General features: G+C 37.0%; 1 protein-coding gene across 1 annotated transcript; it reads left to right on the forward strand.

Moving 5' to 3' along the window:
- Window positions 1–3,730: 3,730 nt before the first annotated feature.
- b3galnt2 (beta-1,3-N-acetylgalactosaminyltransferase 2) lies at window positions 3,731–19,208 on the forward strand. Its single transcript, XM_014469539.2, has 12 exons — window positions 3,731–3,999; window positions 5,466–5,592; window positions 5,995–6,095; window positions 10,015–10,214; window positions 10,373–10,468; window positions 12,137–12,247; window positions 12,340–12,418; window positions 12,910–13,093; window positions 14,126–14,251; window positions 14,353–14,512; window positions 15,431–15,487; window positions 16,952–19,208. The coding sequence occupies exons 1-12, from the start codon at window positions 3,879–3,881 to the stop codon at window positions 17,087–17,089; spliced, it is 1,500 nt and encodes a 499-aa protein (XP_014325025.1). The 5' UTR covers window positions 3,731–3,878; the 3' UTR covers window positions 17,090–19,208.
- Window positions 19,209–22,876: the final 3,668 nt, after the last annotated feature.

A 22,876-nucleotide genomic window follows, 5' to 3' on the forward strand; every position in this document is an offset into this window, starting at 1 on the left:
GGGACTGGAATGAATAAAGATAAATTTATAGAGAAAACAGTGAATCCTGGATGCTCTGAGCGCTGCAGAGTTGAGGGGAAAAGGGAGAAAACACACACAGATACTCACACAAGCTGAAACAGTGATGAGATGTTAGTGCATGCATATGGTGCAGTTTATGAATAAAATGTGAGGTGAAAGTAAAAGACATAGGGGACAAAAGTTGGATGCCACAGTAAAGTGGGATGAGACAAGCCTTTATCTTCAGCTGGAAAAAAAAAGGAAATAAATCACTATACTGAAGCTGCAAGGATAAAAACTAACTAAAACCCTTTGTTATTGAAGTAAAATAATCCCACGCTGAAAATTTAGAAAACTTCTGTTATCAATTTGCATATTCAGATCAACTTTTAACAAGTAATGGTTTTCTCTTCTTTTCTTTCTTGTTCTTTTATTTTAAATAAAATCTTTGTTTCCAATTTAAATAACATCCTTAACAATTGCTATAAAAATGTCCAGAAAGATTTTTGAATGAATATTTTTTAATCTGATCAGAGTCGCATCTGTTTAATCTGAACATGACACAGGCACATTTTTCTTACAGCCATGTTTCAAAATGGGAAAAACAGGAGAACATGCTACTCAAGTATGATATTTTGAAACTACAAGATAATTTATAAGATGTATTGATTATGAGATTAAAGGGGCAGTATTATGTAAAATTGACTTTTTTGAGCTTTGCATCATCTAATAATGTTGTTGGCTCACCAAAACCATACCTGGTGTGTTTCTTTGATTGTTTTAAGCATGTTGGAGAAATCCTTTAATCTAGATGGCAACCACCCAGCAGTGCAAAATGCCTGGATGGACCAAGCCCCGCCTTCAAGGTGCAGCTCCTTTTCAGAGCTGCAGTTTCCAAGCTTCCACTTCACAGAGCACGCGTCCCCCATGTCTCCACCACTCTGCTCCTTCAGACTAGCCAGCAGCAATTAGCAAATACCTGGTGGAACTGTGCATCAGCTGAGCCACATCTCTGTGCAACTCTGGGAAAAACCTTGTTAAAGAGTTAATAGTGGAGCAATATTGTGATGACTTCCTGAAGGCAGTGTTTCAGAAAGAGTGGACATTTTAAAGAGACAGAGGCCCAATTTCAAAGCGCTAAATTTCAAAGTGAACATTGTTTTTAAGTCATATTTGAAATATATAGAATTTTTACAACTGAAAGTAACATGGTTACTTGATTGTGCTATATAATGACATTATGTACCTAGAAAATATATAATACTGCCCTTTTAACCCATCTAGACCAAAAGGATTGGTGATGAGCCAGGCAAATTCACAGTACTGTAATTCCGCCACACTTTGCGCTAGCTGAAAAATTCCAACGGTTTCTGAAAGAGGAGACGTTGCTCTTTCCAGCCAATATTGGGTTATTACGGCAATTTCACCCCCGCCGTAGCAGGGAATGAAATTAATATGAGGGTCACTCAGACTGCAAAAATAACTGATTGATATTGAAAGTTCCAGTTATGGATAAATGGGCAAATATATTTACTCACAGGACATTTAAAGAACTGTGTACAGTTAAAATCAGCAAAAATATCCAGGTGGAGATTTGAAATTTAGGTCTAAAAGGGTTAAGTAAAACATGAAATGACAAAAATTTGAGGATGAAGTACGTTTCTACTAAAACATATTTGCAATATTTTCTGTTTTGTTTTGTTTTGTTTTATTCATGCAGCCCTCACCCCACTGGTTAATGCTGCCCTGGGCATCTGCCCATGTTGGTCACCAGGTAGGTCATCACTAAAAGCCTCCAGCAGTTTGAGGTGCTGCAGCAGAAACACAGCAGGTACACCCTTATTGATTTCCTCTGTGATGCTGCCTGCTGCTGGATGTATGCACTAAAAGAGAATGAAATAACATATATATGTTTTCACCTCTTGCACGTTGGAAACATAGTGGAAAAAACAAACAAGAATCTAATATTGCATGCTGTAACACACAAACTCCCTACAAACATCAAGCTTTAGGAACGCTTTCTAAACTACCATAATGTTATCCATCATACGCTCAAAGATTAACTAAGAAAAAATGTATTATTACATTTTCTTTGATGTACAGGTGATGTAGAGGGGTTGCGTAAAATGTGGTGGCACCGCCTCACTTTTCAAAGTGGAGGAACTTCATCTGCTTTTTGAGAGAACAGTAGGGATCAGATTGAGTTTATGTCTGATGCAATATTAAGCTCAAACCCTAACCCTAATATAAATGTAATCAATTTATCAACAGCAAGGGAGAAAATAACAACACATCTTTACCAGGGATGTCAATAGATGTTGTTTAAATTGCTAAGAAAGCAAAGAGTTTCTCTGAGAAAAACAATCTTTTCTGGAAAAATAATAGCGTGTGCAAACTAAGGGAGTATATAGAATAAACTTAAATTCATTTTATTTTACTAACAACCACCGTATATTATTTTGAAGTAGTTTGTTATTGATTTTACCCTATTACATTGTTATTCATCAATAGAAAAGGTGTTAAGTTTTTTTTTAATCTGCCATTTATGCAGCACCGAATTTTATAGAAATCAATACAAACAAAATCTGCAGCAGCAAAGCCTTTCTTAAGGCTGCAGGCACCCCTCCTCTGTATGAAAAACACTAATGCTTTCAGAGTCAGAGGAAGTCATCTTCATGCATCCATCTGCATGCACAGAGGTTTCTGCTTAAATGATTTATGGCTTGCATGAACAAAAGGGTTTGATAAAGTTCTCCTCTAAGCAAACCTAAATCTAAAACATGTCACTGTGGTTTTTTTCCAAGTTTAAAATGATTCATATTCTAATTTTGTATTCTGTTCACAGTGTTTTTCTGTTTTCATTAGATACTCGCAGAGCAAAGTGAAGGGGAAAGAAAGGAAGCTGAATTAAGGAAACTCAAGGAAATAAAAGTGTTTTTTTTATGCTATAAACGTAAGAAGGCTGACTGCAGTGCTTTTAATTTATGAGACACCAGACTACATATTTACTGTTCTTTATCAAAAAAAAGATGTGATAGTAACAACAACAATTGTAATAACAACAGTTTTTTAAACTGAATTATTAACTTCTGATTAATCTAAGAGAGAAACTTAATGCTGTTGTAAGTCATATTATCTTGAAGAAAGCCTCTGACTGAAGATACTTTTTTGTGTCACTATCTGATGAAGAAAATGCTCAAGGTTGTTTATGTTCGCCCTTTATATGGTACAATTCTGAAATTGTATATTACTTTAGATGGCTAGCCTTCCAGATTATGAGATTAATTTCAGAAATTATTTTTTTTTTAAAAAGATTAATTTGAAAAATAATTTTTTTTCAAGAAAATATCTGAGATTAATCTGTTTTTTTTCTAGCCAAGTTTTGACTTTTCAAATGGCGAAATTTCCAAGTTTTTTGGGAAAATTTCTGAGATTAATTAAAGAATTTCTGTGGATTTTTGACGGAAATTTTATTTTTTATCCACAATGTCCTTTGTATTCTGACGTAAGTTGGAGATTTATTACTTTAATTAAATTTTTATTTTATTTTATTTCATATAAGATATTGTTTTTAATTTTATTTTATTTTATTTTATTTTATTTTATTTTATTTTATTTCTTTGACTAGCTTCCTAGCTATACGCTCCAACTTCACTTCCCAGAATGCACCACGGCAGAATTCGCCGCCTCCCATTGGTCCGGCTCCCTGAGCAGCGGAGGCAGACTAGAGGTAGTGCTGGGAGCCCGGCGGAGATCTGCGGAGCTGAAATGAAGCGCACACACGGAGCGGCTCACACCACGCAGCGCCGTGCGGCTCAGGAAGAGGCTCCACTCCGCTCCAGCTTAAGCCTGCTGCGGCTGAATGAAGGGCTCCGTCCATGCGGAGGCTAGCGCTCTTCCTGCTGCCCTGTGCTGTCGCCGTCCTGGTGCACTTGTGGTTGGCACAACGACCCTCCTTCTCCTTCTTCTTCACCCCACTGGAGAACAGCACACGCTCGGGTACTTTTAATTTTTAGCCTCCCTATCCGGGCTTTACCTCTGCGAAGCCTCGGAACTTTTTTACGTGGTAGCAGCTGGCTAACTTTGCCTCTTACCTCCCGCTGTGTTATTCAGTTTGTGTGTGAACAAGTAGTTAATGGCTAAGCTGTATAATAATGTGTGCTATTCTGTGCGTTTTGTGGATAAATTATGTGAATGTTCCAGTTCAGTAGTGCTGGGCGTTGCTGGGATAGTCAGGGAGCGCAGCATCTCAGCCTTTTATCCCCAGACTGTAGATAAAGACTCACTTTAGACCCTGGATTGTGTGTAATCTGGTTCTTTATGCTGTCTTTACACGGATTACCACTTATAGAATCATGAGGAACCTTCTTTGACACTTGAGTATAAATGAAGCTGCTCTTGATGGATGATGAATGAATTATTTAATATAATTGAACAGACTAATTATCAGAACAAAAACATGAATCTCTGTTATCTCTGCCTGCTTATATAAATATTTATATTTTGTCTATCTAATCATTTTTGCTTTGGCTGTATTGTGTTCTAATCTAAATTATACAGTTGAGTTTACTATTGTAAGAAAGGTCATTAATTATTTAGTTTTTCCAAAGAGTTTAGACATAAAAATGTGCCTTGATATACATTAGTAAATTTGGTGACTGTCGTATATAAAAACCTTAGTTATTAACGAATGCTAAGTTTAAGTTTGAGGATATGGCACATTAAAAATGCATCAAATTTAAATGATTTTAGCAAAGCATGTCTTAAATATGTATCTGTATTTTGCAAAAAAGATTAAATTGACAATGATAAAACTAAGCTTTCATATGAAGTTGCTGCCATTTATTACCCTGCTTGATACTTCTTATTAATTTTTTTTATTTCTATGCATCATTCTTGGTTATTTTTACAATCGTTACATTCGTTTTACGATTGTAAAATTATGTTACATTCGTTTTAATCAAGCTAGGTTGCCAGATCCCGTTGTTTTGTTTTATTTTATTTTGTTTTAATTATTAGTGTTTAATTAGCCATCATGTCATTTGTATTTAATGCTATTACATTTTTCTACCCAGCTCAGTAGTCAGATCAGCTTGCAACAAAAAAGAAGTGGCTGTTCAGCTGAATTTTGTGAAAACTTTAAACTAAAATACAGATTTCATGGCGTTTTCTGAGATCTGAGCTGAGGATTCTGATATGTTGGGTTATTTATTTATTTTTCTGAGGAGTATAGCTTACAAAAGAGAGAATACGCTCTGCAGGATCTTTGATAGAGGCAGTCGCTTCTATCAAAGAAAGAAAATGAAGGAATTCCCAAAATATCCTCAGGCCGAGGCATTTATTTAGTTGATGTTTGGGCTATGGACGATGCATTATGATCAATAGAAAGTAATGAACGAATGGTATTAATCACTTTGCTTAAACTTCAAACACAACATGTAAATATCTGTACATTTTCAATGCAGATGAGCGCTTGCCTTTCTTTGACGTTTTGGTGGGAGTTCTGTCCGCAAGGCACCATCATGACCTCCGGCAAGCGATAAGAGACACATGGCTGGGCTACATTACAGATCACCCGCACTTCCAGCACAGGTTTGTGAGCCGACGCTCCAACTTCATCGCCCTCTCTCTCTCTCTGTCTGTTTTTTTTTTTTATACTTTCACTCTGAACTCGTATAGTGGAAATAAAGCCTCCAGCCGGCAACAGATGCCTGACTGTGGAATCCATCCTTTTATCTCGGCCTGACCAGTGGCCAATGTTGTTCTCTCTTTTCATTCTTCTCGTTCGGTGATCTGGGCACCGATAAGGTGTGGATGGCCTTTAAGCAACCCCCCGGTAACCATGGTAACGGAGGGTGGAGAGAGAGATGGACAGGCTTTTGAGATGTTTGTAGCTGGATAATGTTGCACAAAACGACAACAAAAGAAGTCGAAATAATTATTTTTTATTCTTTTAAATGAATCGTGCTGCTGTGTTTCTGCTCCTTCTTCCAGAGTGGCGGTGAAGTTCATCGTGGGTCGGCATGGGTGTCCCATCCCGGATGAGGACAGGGAGGATCCGTACTCTTGCTCCCTCCTGAACTTCAGCGAGCCAGGTGAGAGTAGAAGGTCGAGTTCTGCGGTCTGCAATGCCGGGGTACGCCTCTCTGCCTGCAACGTGCTGTCAGAAGCAGCGGAGGCAAAACAACGGCAGAGGAGTTGGGAGAATGAAAAGAATGAGTATTCAGAAAAAAAGGAGGTGAAAAAGCGTTATTCATGCTCACCCACAGCTCAAGGACAACTTTCTTTTCTCCGTCCAAGGCTTTTGCAGAAATGACTGACTAAGTCTGCTGCAGATGAAACAAGGAATGGCTCACTAATATGAAAAGTGGCGCTTATAAAATGAAGCTAGGCGCTGATTAATAAAACATCGCCCCTCCTCCACCTACTGCTGTGCATTGCTGCTCAGCTGGCCCACAAAAGGCTACTGCACTTCACTTACAAAATAGACATTTTACCTTCCAAAACCTGGAACAGCCAATAAACATTATAGATAAAAGCATTTTAACTACTGTAATCAGTACCATAGATTATGAGAATTATTTTAATTTTCTGTTTGACGTTTTGTTATTTAGCTACAACAAATTACTTCAAACTGAATAATCTCACAATTTATCACCTCAAAGTATCAAAGTAAAAGAGATAAATGATAAAACATGCAGATTATGAGAATAATTTTAATTTATTATGCGATTAATTGAAGGGAGAGTGAGTTCAAATTGTTGGAATTACAGTCTTTAGACTCAAAAATGTCAACAAGTTATTATTTCGGACATAATACCATCTCATAGCTCTGCATTTTTACACATTCAAAGATCCAGATGTTCTCTCATTAACTGAATATAAAATACAAGTCCACTCTCAAGGTTTACCATATTAACAAACACTATATAAAGTACCTTTTCTAGTAGTTCTGGATCATTTCAAAGCCTCTAAATTAGTAAATTAATTTATTAGAAACTTTTTTAATTTAACAACTAATTAATACCAAACGGATGTATTTGTCACATTTTAGGGATTTGGACGCCACCTGCATCAAATTAGAGGTTATCTGCAAGGACATTTTAAATAAACCTGGAAAAAAGCAGTTTATTTAAGTGAAATATCAGATGCATTAAAAATAAATATGCTTAAAAATGTTATGGTACTCTGATCCAGTAAATCAGTGGTGTTTTTTTTTTTGTTTTTTTTTACCAAGGTTATCCCTCCAGCCGTGCTTAGATGCACCATATATGCTGTAATTGGACAGAATCAATTGTCAGATTGGACGTCTGCAGTGATAGTTACCGTCTCTCACCTTCACAGAGTCGGTCCAGCTCCGTGTTTTCTGCTCGGCACGAAAACATAATTACTGCTCATCAGAATGGACTTTTTTTTTCAGACGACAGCCTTTAAGGTCAGAGCAGCGTTTTATTTTCCCTCACTCACCGCCGCCGTGTTAATGGCCACACGCATTGACGTGATTTGCCTCCGAATCGCAGGCTGCTTCAGTGTGAGGTGCTCAGTGTAATTGGAAGAGAAAAGAGAGACAGCGGCTGCTTTTAAAGACAGTTAGCCGCTGGACTCTGGATTCAGGTCAAAGCACAAGTTAATTTGTTGCTGAAACGTGTTTGTTTGTGATGCATTTGTCTCAGGGACTACAATGAGGTGAATGTTAATTAGCCCCTTAAAACTTTGCTCTAGTTTTTTTTAAATGAGCTTGTACTTTGCACGCAGCTTCTCCTGATATTCAGCTCGGGTAAATAATTACTATGACCTACCAGGCTTTCAAGTTATATAGCAAAAGAACAAAATGCTGTATTATAAATGCTTAATTTTGCTAGAAAATATTTTTATAGTGAGGTAAAGCAGTTTTTATGGTTTCTGATGAAGGTTTCTTTGAAAAGAAACCTGTTTCATACCTCAATGTATCAATGAGAAATGCTTAATAATGCTAATTATTTTCACAACGAATGCTATTCTCTGCAGTTTGGAAAAACATGACGTTTAGGATTTTTTCCAGGTTTGGAAAAGAATGGAAAAAGAATAGAATAGAAATAGCATTTATTGCTACATAAAGGGGAAATTCTAGTTTAACAGCAGCAGCAGATATAAAGCTTTGCAGTGTTAGAAAAAAAATAAGACTAACAAGAACAAATAAAGTATGGAAAGGTTAAAGGAGGGAGGGCATTATTTAAAATGAACTATTTTGTTTACAGATACTTTATAATCCATTTTTTATGGTTTTGGATGTGTGTGGTTTATAGTTATTTTCTGTTTTATGTTTGTAGTTGTGTTTTGTTTTAGATACTTAAAATATCTTCCAGTACCAGTGTTAAGCTTTATTTACAAAATTAAAGTTTATGAGACCACTTAAAATGATCAGTTTCTCTGATTTTACTTTTTATAGGTAAAATCAGAGATATGTTTGAGTAAAATGTACATTGTTCTTTTATTCTATGAACTACTAGACATGTCTACGAAATTCCAAGCAAAAATTTAGTATTTATTTGCAGAAAATGAGAAATGGTCAAAATTCTGAAAAAGATGCAGTGCTTTCAGACTGTGAAGAATGCAAAGAAAACAAGTTCATATTCATTTAGAAACAACAGTACTAATATTTTAACTCAGAAATCAATATTTGGTGGAATAACTAGGAGGTTTTCAGTGCAGTGGGGTTTTCATTTTTTCCAGAGCTGTATTTATACGTGTACATATTCTGTACATATATACTACACAGATGTAAATCACTTTGTAAACTATGTTTTAATTCAAAGTGCACTATAAATGAAGCAGGTTTGGTCTTCGAAGTTCTGTGAGATAGAAAAGCAGGATTATTATGTGAAAGTCTGCCTATTGTGTAACACACTTCATGCATTTCCCCTCTGTCACTACCGTTTAATTCAGGATGACTGTGCAGACGCTCTCTCCTCTGTCACACCAGGTGGATGTTGAGTGAACTTAGCATTTGTTGCTTTTGCTACTGCGGCTCTGTTGGCTCAGATGACATGAATCAGCATGTCACATAAAAAAACATTCATTTTGCTGATTTTTACTGCACAAATTCTCAACAAACATCATCCCAACACACTTGAGAGATTTGCAAGAATTCAGTTCAACTTATAGTACAGAATTGAAGTCTGTATAGTTAATTATCATCATAGAGTATTAGGAGGAAAAGCAGATCTCTATGGTTCTACACATTTGTTTCTTTCAAACTGCAGTAATCGTTTTCAAAGCCTTCAAATATCTGAACAAAGTAACTTGCACTCGTTTTTCTAAACAAACCATCAAAGCTAGTGTTACTAAATACGCAGTGGGCTAATGCTAATAACACTACAGGAGACGAATAATGCTCCAGCTGAATTGCTTCGAAACAAAAACAGATTCAGAAGTATCTAGCTGCCAAATCTAATTTAATTAAAATTACTGCAAATGATAATTAAGCTTTATTACTAATGTTATAGCGACTCTACAATTCACAAACAGGGCTTTGCAAGCAGGAGCTCCATTTGTTTTGAAAAGCTTGCACAGGCTAAGCTTCTGCATTTAATCAGCACAGAAACATCACCTACATCTTCAGATGCTGCAGTTCAATTCCACTCTGTCAGGGAGAAAAACATTTGGTTTGATAAACCGCTACTCACTCCCTGTGATTCCTCACCTCTAATTGCCTTTATTTTGGATGGAGCAGTGAAACTGGTGCAGATTGCATCTAAAGTGAAAACCCTGCTTCTCTTTAACAGCCTTGATCTTTCCATTGATCTCCCGAATAATAAACTTCTCTTTTTGTAATTAAGAAGCCACGCTGGTGAGCAGGAGCTCACTTTGAAGCGAGCAATCCAGAAAACCAGCTCCTCAGAGAGCTGCTAGTGTTGCTTTAAAGAGTTTTTTTTTTCTTCCTTTAAAGGCGCTGAGTGTTTATCACAGGAAAATGTACTGTGTGCATGTTAGTAATAAATATTAAATGTGTTTTCCCGACCACCTGTGATGCAGTGTTGGGTCAGGATGCAGAGATGGAGATCGTGACGGTGGCCGACCCCTCGCTGCTCGTCTCCTCCGACGTGTCGGCCATCGCTCTGGACTTTAAAATCCTGCACCCGGTGGTGATCACCCGGCTCGGGGTGTTTTCCAGTGGGACGCAGCCTGAACTGCACGGCAACGTGACGGTGAAGCTTCTGCAGCTGGACCAGGAGGTGATGGAGCGCTTTTATCTGTGAAGCTCGGTAGAAACTGAGCTTGGGGGCAGCTGGAGGACTCGGCTGACCTCACTTTTAAAAACTGATGCTTTCATGTTTTATTGTGGAACGCTCTTGATTCTTTAATAACTCTAGTTTTTCTTTTCTCTCTGCAGGAGGCTGTGGTTACTGCCCGCTTCAGCTCCATCAGCATGGGGACCGTGGTGAACTGGGTGTGGTACAAACCAGTGGAGCAGTTCATCTTGCCCAAGGTCAGTTTCTCCACTCAGGGTGCCGCGCTTCAACCAAACCAGGGATGAAAACCCTCAGGCTTGAGTCAAAAACATGGATTTTTTTTTTTTTTTTTACAAATGGCTCATTCCTTCTTTTCATATTGATTTTTTTTTAAAATCCTAATATCTGTAAATATATTATGAACAAAAATGACCTTTTAATCAGGGGTTTATTGCCATAAATTTCTAATCATAAGATTTTGATTTATTGTTGTCACAATAAACTCCAATTAATGTCTAAAAACTGTGCATGTTGTCAGGATTATATGCTATTTTTTCCACTGCTTTTTCAATATGTGTATTAATAAATACCAATAAAAAAAAGTTTAATGCAGTTACTGGGAGCATTTTAGTGATTGAAATTATGCTTTATGTGTATTTCAAGAGCAGCCATATAGTTACCTAAAAAAGCAATAAATAGTTCTTACTGTCACTTTTCATTATCACAATATTATGACTAAATATTGTGATAAAACTTTAAGTTCGCTCCTGTTTTTATTTAAAGTCTGAAGCAGTGCTGCTCTTCCTGCTGTAACATTTTAAACATTTTGCTTTACTCAATCCTCATTGAGAATATCACTTTTTTTCACATGGCGGTGAAGCCTCAAAAATGAAGTATCTAGGTTTTACATTAACCTTTAATGCAGTTTTGTTTGGAAAACATCTGAATCATTCTAGATAACAAAGGTTTTGACCTTTAAAAAGCGCAAATTTGTGATATTTTATGCACTACTAGACCAACACAAAGAAGTGCAAATAAAAATATGAAAGGTTCTTCATCCCGTTGAGTAAATACTTTGCAGGACTATTTCTTGCTGCAGTTATAGCTGCATGTCATTTTGGGGTATTTCTCCACCAGCTTTGCATTTCTAGAGACGACAGAAACGTCGACACAGCAGGCGAACAAAACCCAAGTCTTTTGTTTTTATTTTATTTTTATTGATTCCCAAGGAAGCTAATTTTACAGGACATATATCCACAATAACATAATGCCAATTTCAATACTCAAGAAGAAAAGAAAAGTAGACTTGTGCATCTTGATAAATAAAGCAACTGTTATAAATCTGTTTTCCAGAGAAAGACTACAGCATTCAAAGTTCAAAATAGAATAATGTAAGAGAAAAGAAAAAAAAACCAAGTAAATAGTAAATAAGAATGAGCCTGTTCCTGTTCTGGCCGAGCCCATGTCTGCATGTCGATGAATTTCTTTTAACTGTTTTTTCTTGAACCTAAGAGTTATTCAAGTAACTGATTCACACTGAGATCAAATTAGAGTAAAAACTGACCTGATTGGGATTCAGTGGTTCAAAATAGTCATAATTCAGTTGAAAAAATAGACAACTTAAAAAAATATTTTTTGTAACCCAGTGTAACGGCTCAAAGGCAACTAAAAACATGTGGGTTTTAGTCTTGATTTAAAGGAACTCAGTGTTTCAGCTGTTTTGCAGTTTTCTGAAAGTTTGTTCCAGATTTGTGGTGCATAGAAGCTGAATGCTGCTTCTGCATGTTTGGTTCTAGTCCTGGGGATGCAGAGCAGATACATACAACCACATGACAAAATGTGTAAAAGTTCAATTATTTCATTTATTTAAATCAGTGTAAAATCTGAACATCATCATGCACCTGAATGAATTTGTTTTTGTTTAGGGTTTTGAGGGGACGCTGGTTTGGGAGAGTCAGGACTCTGTTCCGCTCACCACTGTCAACTCCTCGTCCGTGGAGCTCAATGATGGCGGCGGCGTCCTCAAGATCTCCTCTGTAAGTATTTACGTCTCAAAGAAAGCCACACCTGGAGAGATGTTTACATATTTCAGACTGTAAAACCGTTGTTTTGCTCTTTGGAAATGCAGATTGCAGAAGGCGTCTTGCCTCACAGAAGTGCTCTTGGATTTCCCGGTTTGGCTGGAGGATTCATGTTTACCATCTACGGTTAGTCTTGCGACGGCGTTGATTCAGCTGTGCTTTTTATGAAAAGTGTTCAATCAATATCCATCCAAGAACCATCTGTTATAAAAAAGATAATCGCAATCTAAAAGCTCAAAAAGGCATTTCTCATTCTGGCAGGTTAAGAGATACCTGAAAGCTCCTGCACTTATGCCAAATGGACACCTGTTGTTGTTGGATTATTGATTGTTACTCGTATGTGTTTACATCTGTTTCTGCTTGAGAATGAATTCATAGCCATTTTGTGTGGAAAAAAGTTCAATTAATCATTCAGCGTCTCTGAAAACAGACTTAATGATCCATTTTGTAACATGCTGCAGCTTTATCATTGTTTTGACAGCCAGTAATTAGCTATCATCTCAAGAATGCGCTTTTGTTGAAAATCTAGCAGATTAAATCCTTGCAGCATCTAAAAACTCTTATCTTTTTCTATCGTTTTGCTCCTGATTACCTCCATGGTGGTATCTGGGTGTCAGATGAAGACGGATTGTCCGGGCTCCTACGAGGCCGCGCTGCCAGGATGGAGAAGCACGCCTCCGGTTTGAGGCGGGAGGACGCCACTCTGCAGGAGGAAAGCCTCAGGCATGGCGATGTGGTGTTTGTAGACGTGGTGGACACCTACAGGAACGTGCCTTCCAAGTTGCTTCAGTTCTATAAATGGTATGCCAAGTGCTAATGACTCGATTCTCTGTCTCCAAATTGCCTGAGCCCTCAGAGGAAATCAGCAACCTGAAATGAAAGCATGCCGTCGCCTCAAAACGTCTTTGTGCTAAAATTACGGCTGCAATCAGCCAGTCGGAGAAGCTTCACCGTTGTGAGTCATCAGATAGTAGAATGTACTCCCTGAGCGGTATTAGGCTTTAAATTGACAGCTGCAGTGGGTCTAAAAAGTGTACACATTCCTGTTTTTGAGATGCGATAAAATAGGAGTACGACAAATAATCTCCGGCAGGTTAACTAAATCAACAAATCTGCAACAGCCTTAAACTGAAAGGTTGTTTAAGCATCTTCTGATTACTCAGCATGGAAAAGCTCACAATGTGAAGACACCTTGCTGAAGCCTGCAGATACTCTGCGAAGTAACAGTGCTACAGCCTTATTTCAGATTAATCAGATTGACTCTAATTGATGCCAGGAAGTACTAAATCTGCAGCAGGTTACACAACATTTTTATTTTTTTCTCTTAATTTTCTGATCCCTGCTAGCAGCCATTAAACTCTCCTACAAACAATCATATCTGGATCTTCCATTCACTCATTTATTTGACTCTATACATTGTCATATACTGTACCATGTATAGATAATTGATGGAAATGTCCTTATGTTACTAATGCGCCATGTTACATGTTTTCTGTCGGTTTTGTTTAAATGGCTTCACTGCTGCTGTCGTGGCAACAATTTTCCTTAGGGGAGTAATAAAATATCTCCTATTTTAACCTATTTTTTATTTTATTTTTTTGTCGAGTTGTGTGGTATTTATTGCACAAAACTATATTGGAAATTTTGTGTCATAGTCTCATTTTCTCTGGCATTTTACCAGGAGTGTGTGCTCTTCTAAGGTTATCTGCAGGCTTCTTGTCTTATTCTCTCTCGCTGTGGTATTAGAGAATAAATCTGCTCTGATATATTGCAAACAATCGGGTGCTTTTTTTTTTTTTTTTAATTAAAGTTGCAAATTCCCTTTTCTGACAGGTCCGTGGGAAACGCTGACTTTAATCTGCTGCTGAAGACGGATGATGATTGTTACATCGACGTGGACTCGGTGTTAATGAAAATTGACCATAAGGGTCTGAAGCGCAGAAACTTCTGGTGGGGGAAGTAAGGACAGCTCGGTGTCAGATCCTGATGATGATGATGTCTTTTTTTTTTTTTTTCTTTCCTCGGTTCTGCCTTTGACTGTATATTACCTCCCGACCCAGTTTCAGGCAGAGCTGGGCCGTGGATCGGATCGGGAAGTGGCAGGAACTGGAGTACGCCAGCCCGGCTTACCCAGCGTTCGCCTGCGGCTCTGGATACGTGGTTTCTCGTGACCTGGTCCAGTGGCTCGCCAGCAACGCAGAGAAGCTGAAGGCCTATCAGGTAGAGCTCACTTAGCTATAACTTTAGAAGGACATAGAAAAAGAAGAGTACATTTCTGCCAAAAAAAACATGGAAATTTATGAGTTTGAAAAGTCAAAAAATTTGCTAGAAAACTAAGAAATTTTTAGATTAATCTCAGAAATTTTCTAGTAAAAACAGTGAAAACTTGAGGTTTCTAAAGTTGAGAATTTGCTAGAAAAAACTCAGAAATTTTGAGATTAATCTCAGAAATTTTACAGAAAAAAAGGGAAATTCCTGAGGCCAACGTATTTTTACTTTTGAAACTAGTAAATTTTCCAAAAGCTGAAAAAATTTGGCAAAAGTCCCCCAAATTTTGCAATTTAATCTCAGAAATTTTCTAGTAAAAACAGTGAAAACTTGAGGTTTCTAAAGTTGAGAATTTGCTAGAAAAAACTCAGAAATTTTGAGATTAATCTCAGAAATTTTACAGAAAAAAAGGGAAATTCCTGAGGCCAACGTATTTTTACTTTTGAAACTAGGAAATTTTCCAAAAGCTGAAAAAATTTGGCAAAAGTCCCCCAAATTTTGCAATTTAATCTCAGAAATTTTCTAGAAAAAAACAGGGAAATTTATGAAAAGGCAAAAATATTTTCTACTTTTGAAACTAAGAAGTTTTGCAAAAATTAGAATTTCTTTTGCCAAAAACCCCAAATTTTGAGATTAATTTTCTTAAAAACTTCTGATTTTCAAAATTAAAAAATTTCAGACTTTTGAAACCCTGAAATGTGTTGTTTTTTTAAAAGAAAATTTCTGAGATTAATCTAAAACCTTTTGGCTGAAATTCACTCTTCCTTTCTCTTTATCTACAATCGCCCTCATAAGCCGTCATGCTTAGCGGCCGTGACAGATAATCATTTCTATAAAAATGAGCAACCCGTCTGGGTTGTTTTGTTACAGGGAGAAGACGTAAGCATGGGAATATGGATGGCAGCCGTCGGACCGCAGAAATATCAGGTGAAACAAATGAGACTCACATTTTCTGAGCTGCAAAACAACTAATCAGGCTTTTGATGTTCTACATTGTTGGGTCCGATGTTCACTGTACACTTTTATTACCACTGGATTCACAAAGGTCAGAGTTTGACATTAAGAGAGAAAAACTCAAGAAGGGAAATGAATAATGCATACAAATAGTGTTTCCTCCAGAGGAAAGCAGTAGCATTTGCACGTTACATAAAATCAAAGCTGCATGAAAGAAAACTGACCTTTATTCGTACATTTGTTTGTAAGTCATTATTTTACAGATACCTTCTTCTTTCGAAAAGGAAATTGGAGCAGAAGTCATGTTTAATAACCTTTTATGATGTTATCAGTTGAATAAATTCAATTTCAATCAAATGCATTTCAGCTGAGTTGGAGACAGAGCTTTGTTTCCCGTTAATCTAGCATGCTTCAACTAGTTTACAGATGTTTTAAGTTGGAAAATAGTTGTGTTGTGCAAACAAGTTTTATATTACATCTTTGTGGCATTTATTTTTAATGTCGCTTAGCAACACACCATTTCCTTTGATTGACCTGCCTGGTAAAGATGAGTAAAAATCCTTAAAACAAATAAATCTGTTATACCAGACTCTCAATCTCACACTAAAACATCCATAAAAATCCCACCTTTAATTTGAGTAACTGGAACTTTTTCCATCAATAATCAGGAAATATTTGCTTATATCTTGCTGAAATGTTACTTGCAAGTTAGTTTTGTCAAGATTAGGCCTGTCACAATAACACATTTTGCTTGATGACAAATGATCCTAGAAATGATTGAAATAAACAATAGTATTGTCACATTTTCAACAAAAATGTAATAATAATGGCTTATTACTACACTCAAAGATCAAAACTTAATTTCTGAAAAACATTTAACAGTAGAAAACAAAATGGAAACAACTATAAAGTCTATGTCATCAAAATTGCATTTGAAATAATTATTATTAAGCTCAGACAGGGAAAACAGGCAAAAGTGTCAGGTAGTGCAAACTAAATACTTTGCACTGGGTGTCAAATGTTTGCAGTGTTTCTCAAAATGGCGGCTTTTCAACAATAATAAAGGAGAACATCCCTTTAACAACTGTTTTCCAAATCAAAATTATTGTGATTAATTGATTTTATGCAATTAATTGGTTTACTGCTTATTGTAACCAACATATTTGCACTAGAAACTAGAAGAAAAATACTTGGTAAGATTTTGTGTTTGTGCAGTGAAGAAATGGCTTAGAGAAATGAGAAATGAGACTCTAATCTTAAAAATATTACTTTTCTAATGTGGGATCCAAAAAATAACAATTTGATTTTGAGATTATGCTCCACCAACAAAAGATAAGTTCATTTCGAGGCATTTCGGAGTTGTGCATGCCTGTAACTAATCCATGCTCCATAATAACCAGTTTTTGTTGCTGATAATGAGTTGCCATCTGTCTGCAGGATGCCGGCTGGCTATGTGAGAAGGAATGCTACCTGGACATGCTGTCGTCTCCACAGCACACGGCCAAGGAGCTGCGTGTCCTCTGGGACAGGAAGAGGACCTGCGGAGACCCCTGTGGGTGTCCCTGGGACCGCTGATCGTGGTCCACTTCAGTGGCACTGTGGGTAAAAAGAAAACACTTCTTCCCTCGTTCAGTTTCTTATAACGTCAAACTCAGCCGTGGTTCGATATTCTGCTACGATGCAAAGACTTGAAGTGATTTTCTTCTGAATTATAATGTTGAAAATATTAAAATAAACAATCTGCAGATAAAGGGTTTGTTTTAAAGCTGCAGTATGTAGCTTTTATAAAAAAATATTTATATTTGACAATGTTGTGATTGTTACGATTTGTTACGAACAAATCGTAACAATCACTACGTGGTGACAGATAATCTGTGAACAAATCGAGCTCCTCTGTCTTCTCCCAGTGATCCCAGTGATAACTAGAAACAACCAGTCAGAGTCCGAAGGTGCGTCTTTGCGCTGCTCACCTCCCCTCTCCCTCCCGCCATTGCTATCTGCTACGCTGCAGCTAGCACAACCTGTCATGAATGCTCAGATTAGTGAGCATGACAGCAGAAAAACAATTTTCCTGTATCTGTAAGTTGCTTCTGTGCCTTTAGCACATTAAGAAGCAAGTACATGAGGTTGATTGACAGCGCTAAGACCCTCCTCCTGGCTCTGATTGGTTGTTTTTGGTCAGGAGCAGTGGAGATCTTTTCACTGATTATCTGTCTCACAGCAAACTGTGATAACATGGTGAGAGAAAACATTTGTTTTATATAAAAGTTACATATTGCACCTTTAAACTCAGATTTACTTGTATTTTACTGTCAGTAATTCTTGTTAGTTTTAACAATTTTAGAAAAGTTTAAGTGATGGAGAAGAATCATGTACAGAATTACTTTTAGAAGGCTTTAATAATGTGATCTAAAGGGAATATTTAATAGCATTTTAAAAACGAGTTGCTTTATTTTGTGAACATGTTGTCACCCCCCTCAACGTTTGTAGATTTCTCACAAGCAGCAACTCTTTGTACTGTATCAGTTCTCGTGCAAATAGTGAGTGATGTGGCCTTACCGTGTTTGTTCGCCATCGTTCCGTACGTGTGCGATCTCGCCGCAGACGTCTTGAGCGACTGAAACGGACGCTTCGACAAGCAGAAGCTCTGAGAGGGAAACAAAGAACCCAAGAAGAGAGATGAAGACTTTGCTTGGTGTTTATTTTCAGCTGGAAACTCGACCTCTCCAAACATAGAGTCAGCAGACTTGAGTCTTCTTTTAAAAGGAATAAGAAATACTCCTCCGGTAATTGTGTTGAAGAGACAGGAAACAGAAATCTGCTGGAAAATCTTTGGAGAACTGATCGATGTTGATCAGAAGACGGCAGATCGAAGCTGAGTTACGACAGCTAAGGTCCCCCACAGGCTGTTTGTTTTCATATATAATGAAAGCTGATGCTTCATATTTTATTAAAGCAGAATTATACAACTCTTTTGTTTGGATTTTTATTTATTTTTTTCTGCCAACCAAAGAGGTCCTGACATGGCAGCAGATATTCCTTTCCCCTACTCTCATCCTTTCACTCGGCTTCATGATAACACATCCTGCCACATCCTGCATCTGTTCCACTCTCTCAGCTTAGATAAGCACGCCATTTTTTCCAGCCCATCAGCTTCTCCCTCTGATTTGGCTCGGAGCCCCTCGTCGTGAGCCGAGAGCGTGGAAATGACACTGGAGATGAAAAATAATCTCGCTTTCTGTACGAGTGCCTCTGTAGATTATGGAGTTATTGATTTTTGTCTTAAGTTTGATGAGCGATGTGGAAACGTTGTCACTCACTGACATATCTCAAATCCTCTAAATCCTTGATTTGCAGGCCTGCTCAGTGGTACATACAGATGCTACCAGATGATGAAATCAGCTGAACTGGAACTGGGGACAAACTGGAGCATGTTTAGTTGCAGATTTGTGTAATGTATTGTGTTTGGATTCTCCTTAGGCTTCTGGAATAGAACGTTTATCAGTCGCTATAAATGTATTCATACACTTTGAACTTCTTCCCTTTTCCTCATGCTATAACTAGTGAAACTGTTTATATGCGAGTAGCACAAAGCAATGCTAAACTACTAACAGCAGATTAACATCTCTAAAGATTGAACTCCAACTAAGGCTGTTTACACTGCAGCCTGAAGTAACACAATTACGTTTATTGTTGTTGTTGTTTTGCAGTAATAAATTAATAAATCTGATCTTTTCATGACAGTCTGAAGGACACAGGTCGGATTTTTTTCGAATGTGACCCCGGCCGCTTGGATATCCGATACGTATCCGATTCAAACGTGACCTAGCGTCCACGCCGCATTCATCCGACGTCATAGATGCTCGACAAACGTCACTATTCTGCGCCCTGATATGCTCAAGCGGGAATAAAAACAACCACGGCGGACAATAACGAGGATTAAGATGTTAATATGCTGGCTACGATCTGGCAACTTCAAAATCGTAAGCTATGCAACACCGTTAGCATCCACGTTTACTTCCGCAAACACTGAGCACTTCTTTTTTACAGAGGTTGGCAAAACACCGAGCACGCTCTCTCTCTGTGACATTATTGCGCCCTCTACTGAGCATGCGGGACACTTTAAGATTGTTTACAGTTCACACTGGAGCTCACGTACAAGTCGCATGCATTTGGAAGTGTGAACGGCCACGGCTAAATAATCCAATTTGACAAAAATTGGAATTAGGTCACTTTAGGCTGCAGTGTGAATGTAGCCCAAGAGGAGTTGAAAAGGAGTATTAATGGAGAGAAGGAGGAAATTCAAACTAAATCTTCCATCGATCATAATGGACGAGGATCAGATTAGGACTAAAACGATGACTGAAATAATTATCAACTAATACATACTAATGCATAGAGATTCAAAGTAAGAACATTTGCTGAAAAAACAACACACTCAGAACAGCAATTAAGACAAAACCTTACAAAAATACATACATTTTGGATTTAAGATATATAATAAAAAAAACTTCTTTGTTCTATTCCAAACTCCTCAAGTTTGCCTGGTTGCCTGGTTCAAAAATAAATATTATTCGCCTTTTGCTCAGTTAATCCAAAAAAATAATGAACAGATCAGCCCTACAGTGAATTGATGTTAGATCAAGGTTAAGCTGATGTTCGAATTATTTTTTTTTTTTACTGCAGATGCATCTTTTGCTAAAAAGGAATAAAATGTGCATTTTTTTTTACTAAATATTTATTAGCATCTTTTTATGTATTTCTAATTGTGAATATAAAAAAGACTTAAATAAAAACTGCAGAAAGTGCCCAACCTTTTTTAATCTGATTAATAGAATAATCTAAAATAATTTGTAGTTTGCAGCCCTAGATTAGATCCTCGACTCTGTCTCTCTGCCCGACTTTGTAACCAGACAGGGATTTAGAGAGGAGCAGCAAAAGCAAATGAGGTGATTAGCAGCGTGTTTTATGATCCTGTGGAGTATCATCACTGCTGCCTGGATACTGAGCTGCTAGCATCTGATGCTACTTTTGAGGATATCATACAGCAGGCTATCATCATTATGTTGGAAGCTTCTTTTTTGTTTACATTATTTTCCACAAAAATCAGAATGTGTTTCTTAGATTTAAAACATGAAAACATAAATAAAATGGTAGATTTAAAAAAAAAAAAAAGTAACCAAAGATTTCCTACTGCAGAAATTCATTAAACATTTTTAGTTGTCTTTTCACAAAGGTTTACATCACATTTGTCACATTTATGTCACAACTCTCTAAATGAGTTGCATTTAGCTGGACTGATGGCAAAAACGTCTTTTTAAAAGTAAAGGTTGCAGATTCCTGGTCTTGTCAAAGTCCAGACCTAAATCCACGAGAAAATAAAAAATTACATTCAAAGATGCTACAGACACACTCTAATAGAGCTGCAGCTATGATGGCAGGTTTAAAATTAAACTCAGACAATAATTTTAAGTAAATTTTTAAAGAGAAACTTAAAACTATATGCATCTTTTTCTTTCTATTTCACAATAATGTTCTACTTTGTGTTGCCCTGTCCTGCAAAATCCAAATAAAATGCTTGTAATGTAACAAAATTAATGCAATCTTTTCAGAGTTTCTATGTCAAACCCCAGATGTAGATGCTAAAACTTTCCTAAACTGGCTTCAGATTGAAAAACCGTTTCTGAAGAATCCCCTTGATCTCCGACAGATCAATAATCTGAACTAGCGGAGCTGTGCAGCAGTGAAACTGGGTTTAATGAAAAGATGTAATCTGGCTGACCCAGAATCCAATTCATCTCTGTTTGATCATTATAGACTCAGACCAGTTAAATTGTCTGTCCTCAAGCATATGTAGTTTTTCAAGAGAGAGAGCACATTGTCTAATTTTCACTCTATTAATATTTCCCAGAGAAAGTGCAATCATCAGTTCAGCATGAGGAAGGCACTGCCTGTAGAAAATGGAGGGGAGCGCGCTGCGTTTAATTGTGTTTAGAAAATCCTTTTCATCTTGAGTCTCACTTCTTCCCCAAACTCATCTTCATGCTGCAGATTGAATAAAAGGGTTTGTTGATGGTACAAATTTGAGTCCTGTTTTCTTTAATGGGTTTTGCAGACGCTCTATTATATGTTCTCTATATATGTAATTTTTCTTCGTTGAGGCATGAAATGGGTGCACAATTTTAAAGAAGCTGCTAGATGTGCTGCAAGGCAATCAGCAGAGCTTTTTGATGTTTTTGTTTTTCCTTAAAGTTGAATTGTCCATCTCTATCTGTACCACATTCCCTAATATACAGTAAAAATCTGATATTTACACCAAAGAAAGTCACATACACATTTTTTTCTCACTGTCTGAAGTTAAATTAGATCGAAATTCTTTTGTTTCAGATTAGTTAGAATTACAAAAGATATTTATATTTGATAAATGCCAGAAAATTTGGTAGGAAAATGTTTTTTTTTTAGATATTTTTCAACAATTTTTCTCCAATTCAGAAGTTGGTCAGTATCGGGGATTCTTGTTTGACTTGAGTAAAACCTTATGGTTTTCCTTCCACAAACGCCTGATAGGTTAACACATTTCAGTTAATTGGAGTCGCACCTGCTTTTTTGTTTAACATAATGAAAAAAATTCAAAGAAATCAACCAAAAAACCTTTACTTCAAAAGAAACATAGAAATCCAGACTACAGGGACAACGATCTCAATTTTTGCAGATATGTCCTGTGGTCTAATGAAACTAAAGTGGATCTGTTTAGACTTAATGACCATCGTTACATTTGGAGGAAGAATGGGGACGGTTGTACCGTCTTAACTTTGAAGTACGGAGGTGGCAGCATCGTGTTGCAGGGCTGTTTTTCTGCAGGAGAAACTGGTGCACTTCAAAAATATTGATGCAACTTCTAAAGACATCAGCCAGAAAGTTAAAGCTTTGGTCTTCCAAATGGACAATAAACCTAAACATTCAGACAAAGTGGTTGTAAAGTAGCATAAAGACAAAATCGATGTTTTGACACGGCTGTCAAAATCCTGGAGAATTTGTGGGTAGATCTGAAGAGGCATATAGATCTGACTCGGTTCCACCAGTTCTGTCAGAAGGAATGGACCAGAACTTCTGTAAACTATTAAACCCAAAAGGTTTGACTCAAGTCATACAGTTTAAAAGACAGTTATCTCTAATACTGATCAGATAAATGTAAACTTCTGAATTCAAAGAAAGTTGCAGAAAAATTTTCTAAAAAAATGTTCTTGCTTAGTTTTCTGGCATTTAGCAAATCTAAATAATTTTGGTAATTCTGACTGGCCTAAATCAAGAAAAGTTTGGTCTCATTTGATTTCTGAAAGTGAGAAAAAAAAAACTTGTTAT

The sequence above is a fragment of the Xiphophorus maculatus genome, chromosome 22, assembly GCF_002775205.1.
Source record: "Xiphophorus maculatus strain JP 163 A chromosome 22, X_maculatus-5.0-male, whole genome shotgun sequence".
Taxonomy (NCBI): domain Eukaryota; kingdom Metazoa; phylum Chordata; class Actinopteri; order Cyprinodontiformes; family Poeciliidae; genus Xiphophorus; species Xiphophorus maculatus.

Bases quoted from the DNA above. Each gene is read 5' to 3' on its own strand.
- b3galnt2 (XM_014469539.2), top strand. From the start codon at position 3,879: ATGCGGAGGCTAGCGCTCTTCCTGCTGCCCTGTGCTGTCGCCGTCCTG. The intron at 5,593-5,994 runs GTTTGTGAGCCG...TCCTTCTTCCAG, and splicing joins CACCCGCACTTCCAGCACAG to AGTGGCGGTGAAGTTCATCG. The intron at 6,096-10,014 runs GTGAGAGTAGAA...CCTGTGATGCAG, and splicing joins CCTGAACTTCAGCGAGCCAG to TGTTGGGTCAGGATGCAGAG.